This window comes from Notechis scutatus, chromosome 1 (genome assembly GCF_049901735.1).
Source record: "Notechis scutatus isolate UNSWTSFEM ecotype Mainland chromosome 1, rNotScu1.2, whole genome shotgun sequence".
Classification (NCBI taxonomy): domain Eukaryota; kingdom Metazoa; phylum Chordata; class Lepidosauria; order Squamata; family Elapidae; genus Notechis; species Notechis scutatus.
This window is the reverse complement of record NC_142009.1, coordinates 186668012-186687598: the sequence shown is the minus strand read 5'-3', so window position 1 is coordinate 186687598 and position 19587 is coordinate 186668012. Positions and strand designations below refer to the sequence as shown.

The following is a 19587-nucleotide window of genomic DNA, read 5'->3' as shown; positions in this document are numbered from 1 at the left end:
GCCGGTAGCTCTGAAGAGCAGCAGACACCGAATCGGTAGTAACGCCGGTTGACTCTCACCCCTGCTTGCAACGAAAGTACAGGTAGTTCTGACTTACAACCATTTCTTTGGTGACCGTTCGAAGAGACAACGGCACTGAAAAAAAGTGACTTATGATCAGTTTTCACACTTATGATCGTTGCAACATCCCCATGGTCACATGATCAAAATTCAGGTGCTTGACAACTGGCTTGTATTTATGACGGTTCCAGTGTACCATTGTGATCACCATTCATAAGCTTCCCAACCAGCTTCCAACAAGCCAAAGTCGGGGGGGGGGGACGACTGGATTTACTAAACAACCATGTGATTCACTTAACAGTTGCAGTGTTTCACTTAACAACTCTGGCAAAAAGTGATAAAATGGGACAAAACTCATTTAATAACTTCCTTGCTTAGCAACAGAAATTTTGGACTCAATTTGTGATCATAACCGGAGGACTACCTGTACTATTATTATATCCTCAGAATGGCTAGGGTTGACATTTTAGAGCAAGAAAGTATAGCATTTTAATATTTTCAAATTGTAGCGGTCTTGCAGCTGGAGAAGACAATGGACAGAGAGGCTATATGATGACATTTATCATTGCCTACCTTAGGGTAAGTTTATTCTACTTTTTGAACAATATATAAATATATATTTTTCCACCCTGCTTAACTTTGGCAAGTTATTGTAATAAAGCAAGAAAAAAAATCCTGAACTGATTCCGTTCAGAAACATACCCATATTTCAGGGCTTCAGAACTCTTGGAAATACATATGAACATATGCTATTAAAATGTCCCTTGTACACCAAATAGTGATTGAAAGTTGCTAACAACTTTAATTGCCATTGTGACCAAGAGGTCATTACCCTTCTTTTGAGGAGACCACTTTTCAGAAACCTCTAAAAAGGCTGATTTTTTTAAATTAATAAGAGCAATAATCAGAAGCCATCTGGTCCCTCTTCATGGTATTATTAGCTATTAATTTTATCAGGACTTTCTTGCAATTTTTAAATCCTTTTACTATATTTATTGTATGAATTTTTCTCTCTTGTGTTTGGTTTTAGATAGTAAATATATAGTGTTTGAACTTTTTAGGTACAATACTCATGGAAATTGAATTGTTTTGCTTCTTTTTTTGTCTTTGTACTTTATAAAATAATAGTTTTACAATGTTGCTTATAAGGTATACATTGAGTCCGTGATATATGTTACACGCAGATTTGATAGGACAGGAAATTGAAACTAAGTTTCAGATACATTTTCCATACTCCTTGATTGAGCCTAGTCATTTAATTAGATAAATGCAGGTCTGTTGCCTCGATAATACCTTAACTATTTTCAGTTGCATATTCCTACATAGTAAATATATGAGTCTAAGATGGAATACTAATCCAAGGCTTTTCTGGTTTCTTAAATAGGACCTTGGCATGGATTATTATATGATAGGAGAATCATTTGAAACATCCGTTCCTTGGGATAGGTAAAATCAAAACATTCTCTATTCAATGAAAATAAGTATTTTTATGTTTTTTTGCTGGAAAATTTATTAGAAAGTGGTGGTTTTAGGTTTTAATGATCTAAGTATTTTGTAGAATATAAAGATTGTTTCTGAAATAGTAGAAAAAACTATATTATTTGATAGTAAAACTTATTTCATTATTCCATGTGAAACTTATTTCAGTAATAATACATCAAAGATTCTTGCTGAAGTAAGGAAACCTATACATTTGGCTCCTAACTTCCCCATCCTCCAATAGAAGAACAACTTCTGCCCTCAAGCACTTTTTGAGCCAACAGAAGATCCTGTTGTTTTTTTAAAGGACAATCATCATCTCTCTGGTGATGCCCTAATGAGTATAAGCAAAGTTAAATACAAATTTAATTGAAGTATAAATTATAATATAATATAATATGGTTCCCCAAATCTTATAATTAGAACTGCTTAATTAAATGGCTGTATTGATACCATTTTCTAAAAACCATCTAAATGTAGTCCTGTAATTGATCTTGTGATTCTGAGAGACTATTAAGTTGGAAATGCTCAATTTCACATTTCTAATATTTGTTATGACTTTGTCATTTTCCAGAGAAATTCTAATTTGCACGTGATTTCCATAATTTCCAAGATATTATCAATTAAGGGTTTAAGTTATAGGAAACTGCTCTAGAACTATTCAGACCTTTTTGATCTTGTGGCTTTCAAGTACCAAGTATATTTTCATTATTTATATTTGGTTTTTACAATTTATGTAATCAAATTTGTAACCTTTACTTGGTCATCTGGTTCTCCTTATCACATTCAGAGGAATCTGGAGAGCCAAAATAATTGCCCTTGGTGGAAAAAGTCCTGATAAAGAGAACTATCCATCTAGGTCTTAAATTTAGGAAGCTTTAATCAAGATAAAAATTGTAACATATTTAAATATAATCCCAGTTTCTATTAGTTGTTTAATGATTATTTTGTGGCAATATGTACATTTAAGAACCAAGCAGAAATGTGTAGGCACATTTTACTTTTAATGATTCAGAATTAATGATTAATTCTGAATTAATGATTCAAAATTAATCCTTGTATAAATCCGTCACAAAGTGTTACTGATTAATACGTTAAATAATTTTGATTTTTTTTTAACTTTTATATTATTTTACCTTTAGGGTTCTTGATCTGTGCAAAAATGTAAAGGAAAGAATAACAAGAGAATGCAAAGAAAAAGGTGTTCAGTTTCCACCATTTGCTACCTGTCGGTAAAGCATCTTTATATAAATTAAGTTCCAAAATGGGTTGGGTGCCCTATAAGTGATATGTAGACCTATAGTATGATCTTTATCGCCCCCAGAATCCTTTTAAAATCATGTCATTATAATTTTGCACCAAAGCCCTAATGCTATGTCACCTTATTTATTTGGTGACCAGTTTTTGTAAAATAGCTTCAGATGCCCACTTGCATCAGGTAAATCTCCTAATTGCTACAAAGAAAGTTAAATTACAACAAGCCCTTATCTTGTTTAGAATCGCCACAGTTGTCATACAAAATTTAATGTGCACTTAATCTAAATCATCACTCATCGAAGCAAGTCAGGTTTCTAAGTTATAATTTGACCTTTGCTTTTCTCTGTTGATCGGATTGAAATTTCAGTCATAGTTCAACTTCAGCAGTATTGTTATCCCTATAATGCAGTGTTTTCTAGCCTTAGCCATTTTGAGATGTGTGGACTTCCCAGAATATACCAGTGCTGGCTGCAGTACGTTGCTATTTTGGGGCTTTGGGCTATAAATAAAACTTAATAAACCAAACTTAAGAGAGATGGGAATACTTGAATTTAACTCTTGTTCTGGTTCACACATTATATTACAATTTTGCTACTCCTGAAGAAGACATTCTGCTGGTTGTTTTCTGCTTGTATATAGCTTTTGCTCTCTCTTTTTTAACATAATAAAATGTTGCATTGGGAATGTAAAGTCCTGCAGCTGGAAAGTATGGGAATATTGGTTCAAATACATCCCAGTGTCGCCACATTGTTTATTTGTAAACTGGATTCTTTGTGCAAGAATACGAAGTTTTTGATCTGACTTCCCCCCTTCCCCTTTCAAATAAAACAGGGTAACACAGATGTATGATTCCGGTGCATGTGTCTACTTCTATTTGGGCTTTAACTACAGAGGAATTAGTGACCCTATTCGGGTTTTTGAAGAAATAGAGGTAATTCTACATATTTAATAACGTAAATGTTCTAGATAAAGTGTATGTTTAATGTTACCTAAACCAAAGTTAAACGTGAAACTGGCTGTTTGATAGCTTTAAGGAGATGTTTATTTTTTATGACCTTGTTGGTCATCTGTTTCATCGACCCTAAATTTCCTGGTGGTTCTCCCATCTAAGTTCTTATCAAGTTGAACTCTCCTAAGTTTTTTCCCCCAAGTTCTAACCTCATTTCTCTTTTTTGCTGGTCTCTATTTCCCCCATCACCCAATTGCAACCACAATTTTTGGTTGCGACACTTTTCTGTTTGTTTTGCTTTTAAAAACAATCTAGGATATTTGCAGAACTCTAACATTAAAGTTTTACCTATTAGCAGAATTGGATGGAATAAGTGAGGATGAATATGTGCTAACATTTGCTATTTAATTATAGTTTAGATACAAATTGCAACTAAAATTATGTTTACATAGAACTTCAGAATGAAAATGCTTTGAAAGGAGTTGTTTTCATTTTTATCAGGGACTTTTAAAAACATTTTGGAAACATGTCTCTCAAAAGGTAAATTGCAACTAAACTACTGTGCTTATTTAAGCGTAAATAATGTAACACCCCCTTTCTTGAAATTATATATTTGCTGGTGACTAAATGAAACATACTATCTTGCCTGCTTCAACAACTGGATAATTTAAATTACTTTATTCCTTTTAGACAGCAGCTAGAGATGAAATCCTTGCTAATGGAGGAAGTTTGTCACATCATCATGGAGGTATTGTTACAGATCATAGTTTTTTAGATATTCACTTTATAGTAGGGATTTTTGATTCATATATATGTAAAAGGAGAAAAGATACTCCTGCAAATTATAGCCCAGTTAGACTGCTCAGCAAATAATATACTTGTCATCTCTCCTGGAAGCTTATAGAATGGCTGGAACATAACAGTTGAACTGGCCAGTTTTAGAATCTGTCAGGCATGCTCAGTTAATACACAGAGAGACTTAAGAGAACTAACTGTACAGTTATCTGTCAGTGTATAAAATGCTTTGTATTTGATATTCCTGTGGAAGGAATTAGAGCAGCGGTTTGCAACCTTTCCAGCTTGGCAGACCAGCGGAAGCAGGGGGGCGGTAGGGGGAGGGTTTTGTGCGTCCCTCTTTCACAAATGCAGCTGCACACTTGCACACGCCACTTCCCTGGCCCAGTTTCAAACAGGCTGCAGCCCAGCACTGGGCCGCAGACTGGGGTTGGGGACCCATGAATTACAGGAATCTCCTGCAGATAGATTCCTGTTTTTACTCACACATACTTTTACAATAACCTGTCAATAATAATGAAATATATAGAACAAGAGCCTAATCTGAGTGGAATCAGAAATTTTACAGGCTTCCTTGTTATTAATTTTTTTATGTGATCCTACAATTGAAATCTTTACTGATCCTCCTTTTTCATCTTTGTACCGTATTTGCCGGCGTATAAGACGACTGGGCGTATAAGGCGACCCCCAACATTTCCACTCAAAATATAGAGTTTGTTATATACTTGCCGTATAAGCGAGCCCCCCACTTGGAGGCGGTGCGGCGGAGGCCGGCCTCTTAGGAAGTACTTTTGTTGCATGCCCAGATATGGTGCTGCCTGTGTTGGTGGGGCACTTCATATCGGGAGACCTTCCACCGTTGCTTTCCCTTCTCCCTTGCTGCCGCCCGTCTTCCCTTTGCTTTCAAGGTAAAGCGAATTATTTTACAAAGCCTCCCTGCCCGAGAGGGCAGCCCAACCCAACGTGGGAAGCTAATTTCCGGGGCCTCTTCCATTCCTCCCGACCTCCCTACACTGCGCGCCTCTGACGCGCCGGTCCCGGAAGGCGGGAGCGCCTGAAGCCAAGTGTCTCCTCAGGGCTCCGGTTGCAGGGAGGAGCCCTGACTGGCCGCACGTGGACGACCCGGCGTATAAGGCGACCCCCCAGTTGGAGGCATGATTTTTGGGGCAAAAAAGTCATCTTATACGCCGGCAAATACGGTATTTTATGTAAAATACTTTTGCTATGCTATATTCCTATATATAGATGATTTTGTAATGTTTCCTATAATCCCAGTTGGTTTGAAAAAGTCTTAATGCATTCGGACTGCATGGTATTGTAATGCTTATTATAGCCAAATAGTTTCAGAATATATAGCCACAGCTATGTCCAAATTGGCTCCAATTGTCAAGATTAAAATACTGTCAATCTGGAATATTTCCATCCACGTTGAAATAATACATTTTGAGTTTAAAATATTTTATGTATATCTAGTATTAGGAATATTTACAGTATATGTTGTTTTAGTCACATATTGTTATATACCTTCAGAGCTGACAAGTTTCTTTTACAGTAAGAAAACTTAGTATGGCAACTAATTGTATAAGAAATTTTGTCTCTTTTGAGAAATGTCCAACTAATACATGTCTTTTAACATAGGGATGGGAGGTGATTAGTAGGAGTAAGATTAAGATAAATACATCACAAGAGTTTAATATTTTTAGGTTACTTTATATATGTTCAGCCACCTACAGAACGTAGATTACATCCCCAAGCTTTTTTCTGTGATATATTTATAAAATGTTACATTTATGATTTCTGGCCAAATCACTGGTCACAATTAATCAGTCTATAATGGATCCATGTCAGTTCTCAATATTTTCAGCCATAAGTCCATTATGTGCAGGTTCTGCATGTCTTTTAAAAAGGAGAATGTTTTCTTTAGTCTCTAAAATGTTATCTTTTGAGTTAAACTACATTATAAAATTGGAAAAAGTGAACGGGCCAAAGATAATTGTGAGCTGTTTTATAATTTAATTAGTCTAGTCACTCTGACTTATTTTATTAAAAATATAAATCATACAAAATGCTTCCTATTACTGTTTAGAAGAATTCCTGTTTTTTAGATACTGTTAATCATTCTTATTACCACTTAACCTGTTTACCTACCTACCTATCTCCAACTACAATTCAGAAATCTTGGTGGGTATCTTATACTATGATAATGGAGAATCTTTTACAAAGCGCTTATTATATTTACCCAATAGGAAGACTAATTTTTCATTGGAGGTGGTCATCTTATATTTGCTGACAGTAGGTATCATTATTTAAAACTGAGCAGGAGTTTCTAATAATTAAAACAAGTGGGAGCAGATATTGAGTTGAAAGCTTGAATACTCTTGAAAATTAGACTAGCCAGCACAGCTGGGGAAAGATGGGGGAAGTCACAATTATTTTTAATATCCATCAACTGCTATGGAGGTTCTTCATTGAAGAGCAAGAGGAGAAACAAACAGCTCAGTGCCTAAAGAATTGCTTTGCAATTTTAGTCTCAACTTTTATGGAGCTGACTGATCTAAACAGATGAATTCCTGGCATAGCAAGAGTTTATGTATATTGATCTCGGAGTTAAAGCTACTGAATTCAGTGAGGCTGATTATAAATTAATGTATCAGTTTTATTCATGCTAAGTTCAGATTTCCAAATTTTCTTTCTTTGTTTATGTCTGTTTGCAAAAAGGAATTGTGCATGTATACAGATGAAAAAGTAATTTATTTTACAAATGCAGAACCTTGTTTCACAAATTGTTTTTTCTCTCTCTCCTGACCTGAACAATTTTTTTGAAATAAGTCTTATGATAAATGCATATAAACACATGCAGATATATAAAAGGCTTCCATGTGCACATTTTTTGGGGAAAGAAATAAGTCAGGATTGGTTTACATGGAAATTAGCAACCCTGATTGACAAAGAATGAAAGCTGGGACTAGAGGAATTTTATGTACCGTATATACTCGAGTATAAGTCGACCCGAATATAAGCCGAGGCACCTAATTTTACACAAAAAACTGGGAAAACTTATTGACTCGAGTATAAGCCGAGGATGGGAAATGCAGCAGCTACTGGTAAATTTCAAAAATAAAAATAATTAATTTGGGAAACGATCTCACTATCATGAAAGGTTTAATTGATTCACTAACCCAAAAGAAGAAGATGATGATGACAGCGGGAGGCAGGAGTCACTCTTTTCCCCTCCCTCGGAGGCCTCCTGAGTCAGGAGTCACTACCGCCGGCACGGCCCCAGTCCCGCTGCCTCGGGAAGGGAAAGGCAAAGCGCTTTTTGCCTTTCCCTTCCCGGCTGGGCTGTTGGGAGTCGCTGCCGCCGGAGGCCGCGACTCCACACCATTTTTTTTTTCAGAGGGAATCTGACTCGAGTATAAGCCGAGGGGATTTTTTCAGCACAAAAATGGGCTGAAAAACTAGGCTTATACTCGAGTATATACAGTATGTACCCTTTTTTATTTCTCATTGTTTTGGTAGCCTTATCTTAAATTCAGAATCATGAGAGAGAAACCTTGCCAAGCATAGTTATTCCAGAAAACCCTTAATTTATCTTGTAAATAGTTCTTATTTAGAGGATAGGAAAAAAAAAGAAGTGGAAGTAGCTGGAACATTGGGTGGGAGAATGATCATATAATGCTGAAATTCTTGATTGTAAGGAAAAGCAAGACTTAGAATTTATGTCAGGCCTGTCAAACAGGCTGCCTGGCCCGCATAGGCCAAGCCCATCCCAGCTCCGCAAAGGCAAAAACCATCCTGATACAGCCCGTGATGCGATTGGGTTTGAGTTCCCTGATTTATGTAGTCACTAAGTGTTGAAGAAAACTATTCTAGTGAGAAGAAAAATGGAAGACAATGAGGAGGCCATTTTGGCTATACAAAAGGTTGGTGAAAATCTGAAAAAAAAACGGAAAAAGGGTCAGATAAAAAAAGAAAACGTTGAAAGAACTGTACTGCTTCTGTCAGGGAAGTGTAAGGTTAAACTGAGATGACTTAGTAAAGGATACTAAGAATAACAAATGGGCTTAAAGTGTTTTCAGTAGAAAAAGAAAATAAAGAATCTAATTAGTATTTGTTCACTAAAAAAGCAAAATGCCAACAGATAACAAAGAAAAGACAGAGCATCTCAACTTATATTTTGCTTCAGTTAGTCCATCAACACAAAAAGAAGGAAAAAGTAGGAAATTAAGAAGAGGGCATGATTAAAGATTGAAATTTCTAAAACAAAATGTGCATACTTCAAATGACCAAAGTCTTTCCAATTACCTTAGGAAACGTTATTTATAAGCCATTCTTTTTCCAAGTGTTTTATTCACAAATCCAATGTTACAGGCAGAATTATCAGCAACTGATACTGCTTTTAATCCAACATAGTCCAACCATTTCTATTCTCCCTTCAACTGCTTGAGTCAAATATTGCTCTTGCACTGTTATTGACATTAGAATGTTCTCTTTTTTGCTTAGGAGATTACCACAACAGTTTTCATAGATATTGCACTTGAAACAATATTAGTTGGATTCATCCTCTCAATGTTCAGAAATGGGATATTCAACCATATTGTTTTGAAAAAAGGGTATCTTTTTGAAACTGATTAATCACGTGGTCCAGCAACTTCCACCCTAATTAAAGATTCAGATTTTAATTATTCCAGTTCTAATTCTTCCATCCTGTGGGTTATACTAATATTTGAATCTCTTTTACAGTATACTTTATAGCTCATGATTTCTGTACTAATAATTCATGCCGTATTTAATGGATTTAGAAATTTAACAGCCTGCTGTGGCTGGAACTCGTTTTTCAGATGGATTTCTATTTTCTCTAAAATCCAGAAGACTTACCATTTCTTTCATAACAATATATCTGACAGAAGTGTTTTATTCCTGTTGGTAATTTCTCAGCATTTTCCCCCTTATATGTCACGGATCAAAGATATCAAAGATAACTCCTTAATCCCAGCATGCCCCCCCTCAAGTTGCTTGGCCTATTTCTTTCTAGTGCTTTTTCTGTGATTCTGAGAGAATCTTTCAAACCACTTGTACCTGTTCCCATAAACTGCGAATCTGAAAATCTGTACTTCTAATGGCTGCCTGTGGATGATAAGCTTTGAGCCCAATGCATAGAAATACAATTATCATCTGCCCAAGTATATCAATAATTAACTGATCTGATTTCTTGTCCAAGCTATTGTTGCTCCTGACAGTATTTCATCATTTACTTAATGGATGTAAACCCCCTGTCTTCAGCCTGGATTACAATGATATATTTTCAAGACTAGCAGCTCTTTGTTATAATGGCCAAATGAATGTTGTTTCCTGAATGCATATTTTAAAATTGTGTCTTCAGTCCACATATGTTGTTTTTCTATATCATTTTGCTCTCAAAAGGAATAATTGCTTATGAGATCTCTGTGCTCCAAATCCCATCATGGAACATTTTACCAGGCATGCTGCTATATCTCTCAGAGGCATCTATTCTGTGGATAGACACCTGGATCTGGGCTGTACGTGATATCCATGCAAAGGGCAATGCATGATTTTGTCATGCATTTCCTAATACTGCTCATCCAGGCAAAACATACCTAAAGTTTGTACGATGACAAAGGAGATAGATTGTCTCTTATTGCACACTGTATTTCTTGTGGTGGTTGCTCTTTCCTTTTGTTTTGCATATTCTGCTTTTCATTGCTTGGGAACTGAACAAGAAAAGCAGGAGGCATGGCCTGAACAGCTCCAACTTAAGAGCTCGGTTCTAGGATATTCCACTCGTTCAGGTATAAAATAAATGTGAAAACATGGGTTCCCATCTAAAGATGAGCAACTAAAGATGAACAGATTGTCCCTATAAGGATATAAGTCAAGAGTACTCAGAAGCAATGCTCTAAGTCTGCATATATGTAACATTTCTGAGCAGGTATCTTACTATTTGTTAGACAGGATATTGGAAATTTCACCATGAATTTAAAATGGGCAGAATGGAATGAGAAGCGAGCTACTGGACCAATGATTTGTGGCTGCCATGTTGAATTTGGCATGTGGGAATGCCTGCATTGGCTTGGAAACATACATTAAGAGCCAGTCGGCAGAATCAAAGGAAGTGTCTGGAATTGATCTGGAGAACAATTGAGCAGAGTAGACAACCAGCTATCCTACAGATGATTTGGGCTTTCATTTCTCTTGGCCTGACCAGTTGAAAGAGATTATAGCATCAGATCTCCATCGTGCTAACTTGCTTGTCCATGAGTTAAACTACATGAATTTGTTATTTAAGCAGGAAATTTCGCAGCTAACAGTGGCTATAGTATTTCTGTAACTTGTATTCTATTTATGTTTATTGCCTATTCTAAAACTAAGAATATAGTTGGAGACAAATTTAACAAAAGAATGTTGCATGCAATAGTTATAGAAGCTAAGCCTTAACATTTTGACTAAAGAATTGTGGCTTTGTCATATGTTGAGTCTGGGATTAATACATAGGTCCCTGGCAGAGCATACAAATAATCTTTCAATTTTGTATTTTTTGATTTTGCAAAAAGGCATTTCTGTAGTAGTTCTATCAAGTACCATGTGTTGAATTCGCACTGTGACTTTTAATACTTATTCTGAGCTGCAATTTATGATTTGGGAATTAAACTGGTAGTATCTTTGTTTATTATTATTTACTGACCTTCAGGCCTTACTGTGACATTCTTAGTGTTTCTTTTTGTTCCTGAATGTAGAAGGGAGAATATTGATGCAATTCCTCTTCAGAGTTTGCCCTATAATTGTGATTAATAACAGTTGCTTTCACTATCCTGAAACAGACAGCCTGGTTTGTCTGCCTACCACAATCATCTTGTGATAAATGGAGCTATTTTAACTCTGGTTTTGTGTATCAAAGAAAACAGATGTAGTCTAGGACTTGGGGCTATAAGGAATATAAAGCATGTTTAACTTAATCTTCATAGTATTTACTGCTTTTATAGAAAGAAGTAGACCATTTATACCAAAGAGTGTTTACTCCTAACAGTACTTTTTTTTTTGGGGGGGGGGGGTTGAAAAATAGTCTTGATAAATTCAACTTGTGAGAAATATTTGCCCTTTGCAAATAACTTCTCCGTATTTATTTGTGTATAAATATATCATTTAATGTTAGCTAAGGATAATTCGAAACCAGAAAAAAGAAGCATTTCCATTCTGCAGGAAAGCATTTTATTTTGAACACAAAATTTGCTGAGAGATTAGAGGACATTTCCAACTTTTCTTGAATTCCCTTTCATTATGCTGGCCTCCCAATTGCCCATAGCATTAGAAATGCAAAGGAGGAATCATGAAAAGTGCAGATTTTGCATTGATGAGTCTATTCAGTATTGGTGAACTGGTCACTGTTGTCATTTGCTTGCATATGTGTGTCTGTGTATTATAGTTCAGTAACTCAGGGCTGTCCATGTTATTTAAATTTAACAATCCACTATAATATACCAAATGTGTTAAAATAATATCTTGAGGAGATACAGTAGAGTCTTAGATGAATAAGATAATCACTTGAAATAAAAATAAGCAATTAAAAGGCTTTCAAAACTGCTAGGTTCTTAAATATTTTGCAATATTCAAGATAGCTTAATCTTTCACATTTGTGTTTGTTTCTGTTGATTAAAAATGGTTTGATTGATTCATTTAGCAGTTATCAGCTAGGCAGTATTTTTATGTGTTTATTGAAGAAATGTTCATGAATATTCACTTGCAGTTTCAAGGTCTCAAGTAAATTGTTATTCAGCTATGTCACTGAAGCAAATCCACTACAGATATGAAGAGGCTGGCTGACTGGATGGGTAAAAAAGCAAGCATTTGTAGTAACTGAAAAATTAAATACTGCAGAATAAAATAATGCGCTTTTAACTCTTTTGCTAGACCTAAAAAGGTCTTAATTAAAATGAATTAGGTTAAATAAAAGCAGTAATTGTAAGCTTAAAGCATAATAAAGATTAAAGATTCACAATAAGTGTTACGTATGTATGCCTGTTACATATGTACATCAGTGATTGCAACTAACAAATAATTTGGATATTTAAAAACCAGTGTTATTATACACTGTGGAAAAGAGGCAAAGTAGGTTGCACCTTTCACTGCAAGATACTCTGCCTCACAAATTCATGTAGTCAGTTGGTGCATCTATTATTTTATCTGAGAAACGACTCTATATTTTCCAAGCAAAATAAAATTATCTTTTTTTAAACAACACCTTGCCTGGTTATACTTGCAAAAAAGCAACCGTGGGCCTCTAACACAGTGAAAATGGACATTCGGGGTTTGCAACTTTATGCTATAAATGGGTTAATTTCTTTACCAAATATGTTCATAAAAGACCACCGGTGTGCGCTGCACAGCTTTTTTACTTTCCGGTTCGCTAATCAAATGTATGTTAGATTTATTGTTGTAAAAGTATAAAGCATAGAAAATGTGACAAGATAGATGTGTAAATTATCATAGTGACAGAACTAATGATGCAGTCCAAGCACCTTCTGTTTTCCAGCACTCGGTGAGCAACTTCATTAAATATGCAGTGGCTGTTTGGTGGCTGCTCAGACATCAGTTCAGTCCCTGGTGGAGTCGCATTATTGTGGAGGTGGGGAAGAGACAGGCCTGCTTGCTGTTGGACATCCTGCTGTGGCTTTAATGTGCTCCAGCTTGTTGGACCAGTTGTTTTCAGGCTTTTTTTGGACATCTATATCCACAGGATACATTCACTTAAACAATATTACAGATAATGGAGTATAGTGGCTTAGCCTTAGACTATTCATTGTCTCTTTAGCTCTGGTTGGCACATCGGTGGCTGTGAACGCGCTCCTGGTCAGCCTTGCTTCCCTCCCTCCCTCCCCTCTTTCCAGAGAGCTTGGTGACAGGCTGATATTTGGCAGGGGAAAGAAACAATAATACTCTGTTCTCAGTTGATGTTCATATCATTCATTATCCCTGAGGCAATTTAACCAGCTACTTCAAGCATGGGACATCCTAGATTTAGTTTGGGGGGGGGGGGCGGAATCCAATGCAGCCAAGCCAAGAGGAATTGGTTGAGACTTTTTTCCCCCTTCATACAAATACATCAAGCTTTTGGTTTAAATTCATGCTGTATTCAGCACCTGCTTCAATGCATTCAATCAAGGATTAAATGCTGTTATAATACTTGCTTAATGATAGAGCTGATTTCATTTAAAACCACTGTAGTTTTATGACTGTGTGCTGTAAACTGTCGTTAAGTTTATATTCATATTTATAATTTTCTAAGTTGGGGGAGGAAATCAGTTTGGGGTAGTAGTTAAAGGCACACGGCCAGCTGGGTGACTTGGGGCCATTTGGCTTTAAGAAGAAAGCAAGGGCAAGCCACTTCCAAAAACCTTGTCGGAAAAAATTACAGGGACTTCTCCAGGCAGTCAGTAGCAGTCAAGAATAGTTTGAAGCCTCTCCCTCCCCCTCCCCAAAAAGTTATGTAAAGATAGTGACAGCTGGCAATGGTCTTGGATGCAAATGAAGTACTTAAATTTAGATTAAACAACACGTAATGTCTATTAACCTATATCATGTGGACTGTAGTAGCAGTATTTATCTTATTATTTTCTTTACTCCCCATTTTATTGGTATTAGTATTAGTATTTTGCTTTGCATGTACAATAAAAGCGTCTGTACTGGAGACAAATTCCTTGTGTATCTATTCACATTTGGTCAAATAAAGTATTTGACTGGGTTCAGAGGAAGTTACTCCTAAATATAGATACAGATAGAACTACAGCCAAAATCTGTCACCCCACTTTTGAGAAATGTATTTTCTTGTTTGATAATCTGAGTGTTTTTCATAAAATAACTGTGTAGTTCATTCTAGCCTGTGCATTTGTTTGTTTAAAACAGAGTACAGAATTCTCTACTTACGTGTAAATATATGCTGCTTCAGTTTAATTATATTTAATGCAAGACATCATCTTTGCCTAAAACTTGATCTAAATTTCATACTTTGTAAAGAGAAAAGGCAGTCTCGAATCCAGGTTTCCTTTGGGAATACATTGAACTTAATGAGCTTGATAGTCTGGTGGGCTCAATAAATCAAATAAAGCAAAACATTTCTCATTTTTGAATAAAAGCATTTATCACCCAGTGTTTGTTCATTCATGGCCATAAGATTAATTGGTTCTTGCTATTATGGTGAATATTAAAGACACTTTTTTGTTGTTTTTTTTCTTCCAGTGGGCAAGTTACGAAAACATTGGCTGAAAGAATGTGTATCTGATGTTGGCTTTGGGATGCTGAAATCCATCAAACAATTTGTGGACCCCAATAACATATTTGGGAATGGAAACCTTTTATAACCTTGTTACTCTCCACGCTGAAGTACCGGAAAGAATAATGTTTGACTCTCATAGCTTTTCCCAGTATCCAAAAATAGCATGGAATTAGTTTCAAAAGCTTTTCCTTCCCTGCAAATTTTATTGCTTCTTTCAATTGCAGAGAGAAGTCTGTTCACATGCAATCAGTTCAGAATATAGTTAGATCCATTCAATTGATAACCTATTTGGATGGCTTTCCTGCTATAAGGTGCTGAAATGTTTGAGAGTGACCCTGATGTGGTTGGAGACTTTCTTGATAGAAAAGCACTTTGGGAAAGCAGATGAAAAATAGGAGTATATTTAACTGAAATACGATTTTCTATTGAACAGTTAAAGCAGATAGTAGCAATGCCAAGCTGCAATTGAAAAAAAAAAAAGGTTGATATTTGGATAGGAGACAAAACATGCTTTCCTCTCTGATACTATTTAAAAAAATTAAATGTTTTTAAAACCTCTATCGACCTAACTGAGCCAGAAAGGTAAAACTTTCTTTCTCGATATTGGAATTCATTGTTACATAAAATGTCAAGCTTCATAATTGGTCTTCATTTATTTTAGAGGGCAACTTTTCCTAAGAATAAAAATAGTGCTATTAGTTCTAATCCTTCAATAGGAAAAAAAATGAAATTTCAGCCTTTACAAATCAAAGCAATGTTTATGTTGTTTACCCACAAAAACAAAATACCAAGTTTCTAAAAGTATCCATGAGCATTTAAATTATATATATATAATGTAATATTTCACAGGATAGTTAAAACAATGCAATGGGCCTAGCCTTTTCTTCTGTCAATGATAGACTAGAATCTCCTGAGCACACATTCTTTTTGGCAGAAAAGTTGAGGGAAGGAATATTATTTTATGCTAATCCATCAGCCACTTCCTAGAGTTTGTTCTCATTAAGCATGCCTAAATCAAGCTGACTTTATTGGGATTAAACTGTTTACATGTTACACCCATCCCAACCCATTATTGTGAAATGAGATTTAATCAGTTTTGTTGTAACGAAGCTTATATAAACAAAAGTCCTTGAAACATTTTTAGCTTTTATTCTGCTTTGATAACAAAATTGAAGTTTCATATACAAATTTAACTATGTAGCTAAACTCAGAAACATTATCTGGCTATCTGGTCCAAGACAAAAATCAACACATGTTCAAATCTTAAAGATTGCTATAGCAGATGGCTTAAACATATTTTTAAAATAGGCGTCTACACATTATGATACTGTAATACTGAGGGTTCCTTACCATGCTTACAAAATAGACATTTCCTAAATTTAATCCACAGAAATAAAGTTGTATTCAGCAGAGATTGGCTATTTGGATCATTCCATCTAGTTGCCTGTTGGTCTCAGTAAAATTTTGCCAGCCAAAGAGAGAGGTGCTCAAATACTCCGTGACTCCATCTTGCTCAAGTCCCAATTATTCAGAGTAGACTCTAATGAAGATGCAGGGGGCTATAGAGAAGGGAAGTACAAAACTGTTTGTCAGCAGTTGTTAAGGATAACTTAATGTTAGGGATAACTTCCCCTAACAGTTACATATGTGCATTAATTTTTACTTCTGAGTTAGGGGAAGTTATCCTTAACATTACTAGTTTAGTTTCTTACTCGTACAGGGATACATGGAGGATTTGGATTTTGCTTTTGTAGAATACCAAATATAAACCAAATGTGTGTTACAGGGAATACAGTTGCCTTTTTGATAGAATTAAAGCAGAAGTTTAGTTTCCTGGTTGTCTTCTCTTGTGACCAAATTTATGGTATCCCCCAAATTTCTAGTCTCACTTTAGGTGCTCAATTGGTTTATTTTACTGGTAGGATTTTCATAATCCTCTTTCCTTAGGTTGCACAGAATTATATACTTTGCAGATATGTTCCATATCTTTCTAGATAAAAAGGAATGTTCAAATCATGAAGTATAATTTTGTGTCATGTGGGTACAGTCCTATCAAAGTAATTGTGAAGTCACAAAGTTGGACAGGCTTTTGGAAAAAGACACAATGCAGATAACTGTGAACAATGTAAATTGCTTTACTTATGCCTATTTTGCTAAACCTTTTTAAATTGTTAAATGGTTTGGAGTATTAGCAAGAGTTACTTGTAAAATATGCACTAGCTGAATGCTAATTTTGAAAAGTGATGTTCATTAAAAAATCAGAAATACACCAAATAAAGAAGCTGTTGCTTATCTTTTCATGGCATACCAACAGACTTGTGAAAGCTATATATCGGTTTTGGGCATGTTTATAAATTTTCTCCACTGCTGCCCTTTCATGAGAATCCAATATGCATAGAGCCAATATTATTTATTGATGAAGTTGCAATGCTTTTCCCTAGACATCCAAATGTATACAACCATGCAGAAGCCAAAAGAGTAAGGAAAACTCAGAAACCTCTTCCCCCATAGAGCAAAATTGCTGGAGATGAAATAGAAGCATGTGTGGTGCCCATGCTTTGGGGAGCCTAGTCATAACATGAGTTGTTCCCAGCAGGTGCTCTTACAAAATAATGAAAATGTTTTAAACAAGATAAGATGCTTAATAATCTTTTTAGAATGTTGTGATAACTGCTCAGGACTGCACATAGAGAGAATGAGTTACCCTGGAAAAGTGCCTGGCTGCTTTCAGACTGGTTCTAGTCTATTATGGGCTTTTTCTAGGGACTCTTGGTGAGGGCTGCACAGCATGCAAAGCAGGCTGCACAGCATGTCTCTGATAGGTTTCAAGGTAACTGAAGATATGAAAAAAAAAGTCCATTTTGATACGCCATAAGCAATTTTTTGGAGATTCTGCCAAAAGTACCCTTTAACATCAGTTTTACAGCATCAGCTTTATATTACTTAAAATGTTTTCAGTGCCACCCTGTTAGAACAAGTTTTAAGTCACAGTTGCCCACTGTTCTCAGTTTAGTTGGCTTCCAATTCATAGCAAGTAAAGAGATATAAAGAATTAGACAACTGTGTCCCACATAGATGAAGGACCTTGGATCAAACTGCGATTCCCCATAATACGAGGCAAATGGGGAGGCCTTTCAAAAATAGATTGTGAAGAACAAGTAGCAGGAATGGGCAAGAGGGAATCAACCTTTTGTGCCTGGAATATAATTGGTTAGATCTGATTTTCTTAAGATGTGCAGGAGAGGGCTTGAAATTCAACTCTAAAATGGAGTATTGGTGTTTAGATCTTTCAGTGGCACATGTTTGTGCACCATTTCAGGAACTTATGTTGAATTTAAGAAGAATAATGGAGTTTTGTGATTTTCAGTTTAGAAAACTAAACGTGCCTATATTAGGGACTAAATTGTTACATTAAACGTATCTCTGTATTTGCCTCATGGTGGTGTTTTTTATGTAGCAGTAGGGTGATCAGTTTGGGTCTGGATCATTATATAAATGGGAGAAGAGCAGGGTTGTTTTTTTCAGCCAACCTCCTTGATTCAGATTGAAGCTTCAAATGGGGTTCCAATAAAAAAGGTTTAAAAGCACGTTGAAAGGTACATTTAACATAACATTTTGGAGTTGCACATCAAATTAAAAAGTTAGTCCACTATATTACTAGCTAATGAAAGAATTGAACTTTCTGCTAATTATGTAAGACATGTTGATCACATTTTGGTAAGTTAATTGTAAAACTACTGTTGCAATGTTGACATTATAGTTATTTGTTAATAAAATGGTCCTAAATGTTCTCCATAAGTTGATTAAATTAATACATTTTCAGATGGCTTGTTTCTCTTTTATTGAAACATTTTAACTGAATGTCAAGCAGTGATTGAAGTTATTGGCATTTTAGGAGGATAGACTTTGAGACAAAAGATTAGTCTTTTAGAATATAAAAAACTTAGTTTTAACTAAATTCTCAGTTGTTTTCCAAATAACATTTTCTGAAGCCAGACATAATCAGTTGAGTTTACTGAATAAGCTAAGCATCAATGTGATCTGTCTGGTTCTGGTTTAGCCTATCATGTCAACCCAGAGACTAGTTTATAAATAACTATTTAGGGGTTAGCATGCTATATGAGCCAAGCCACTTAGATTGTTCTGTAAACTATGGCAGAGCATGCTATTTGTATCCGGCCACAGCTGGATCAGGCCAGATATCTCCCATTTTCTGGAATATTTTGGTTTCTTATCTTTGTTACAACTCTTTTACTATTTAAATGTTAAAGAGTAATGTCTGATCTATGTATGTTTTGCTGGATTTCAGGGAGGCTTAAAAGTTCATTCATGTGGAATTCTGTTGAGCAAAAACCTAGCAAAACCGTTCAGGCTTGAGACTGGAACCTGGTTCAACTTATTTTTCCACTGGTTCTTGTCCAACTCAGAATTGCCTTTCCCAAAATTTTATTGTGAAAGGAACTACAAGCAGTCTTTGTTTAGTGATTCCCTCCAACAACAACCGTTCACAGTTACGACAACGATGAAAAAAGATACCAGTGCTTGCATTTATAACCTTCACAGCATCTCTCCCTCCCTCCCTCTCTCCCTTTTTCTCATGTTTGCTTTGCCTGGTCCTTTTTTCTTTCTTTCTTATTTTCCCCCTCAGAGCAGAATGATTGCCTAAACAAGTTATCCTTTACTGAACTGATTTCTCTGCAGTGCAGCGAGTTTCTAAAAAGTGCTAACAGCAAGTTAATAAACTCAGCCCTGCATTAGT

General features: G+C 35.7%; 1 protein-coding gene across 2 annotated transcripts in view; it reads left to right on the top strand.

Annotated features, from left to right (window-relative positions):
• Positions 1–18650, top strand: part of AGPS (alkylglycerone phosphate synthase) — a 64242-nt gene extending 45592 nt beyond the window's left edge. Inside the window, exons 15-21 of one of the 2 annotated variants that reach the window (XR_015746494.1) lie at positions 570–639; positions 1445–1506; positions 2682–2771; positions 3628–3727; positions 4436–4493; positions 14792–16426; positions 16503–18650. Coding sequence is in view for 1 of the 2 variants with exons in the window: in XM_026668129.2 (XP_026523914.1) it covers positions 570–639; positions 1445–1506; positions 2682–2771; positions 3628–3727; positions 4436–4493; positions 14792–14913 (502 nt within the window). In the remaining variant the exon portion in view is untranslated. Of the gene's footprint in view, positions 1–569; positions 640–1444; positions 1507–2681; positions 2772–3627; positions 3728–4435; positions 4494–14791 lie in introns of both variants that reach the window. The other variant, XM_026668129.2, reaches the window with a different exon arrangement.
• The last annotated feature ends 937 nt before the right edge of the window (positions 18651–19587 follow it).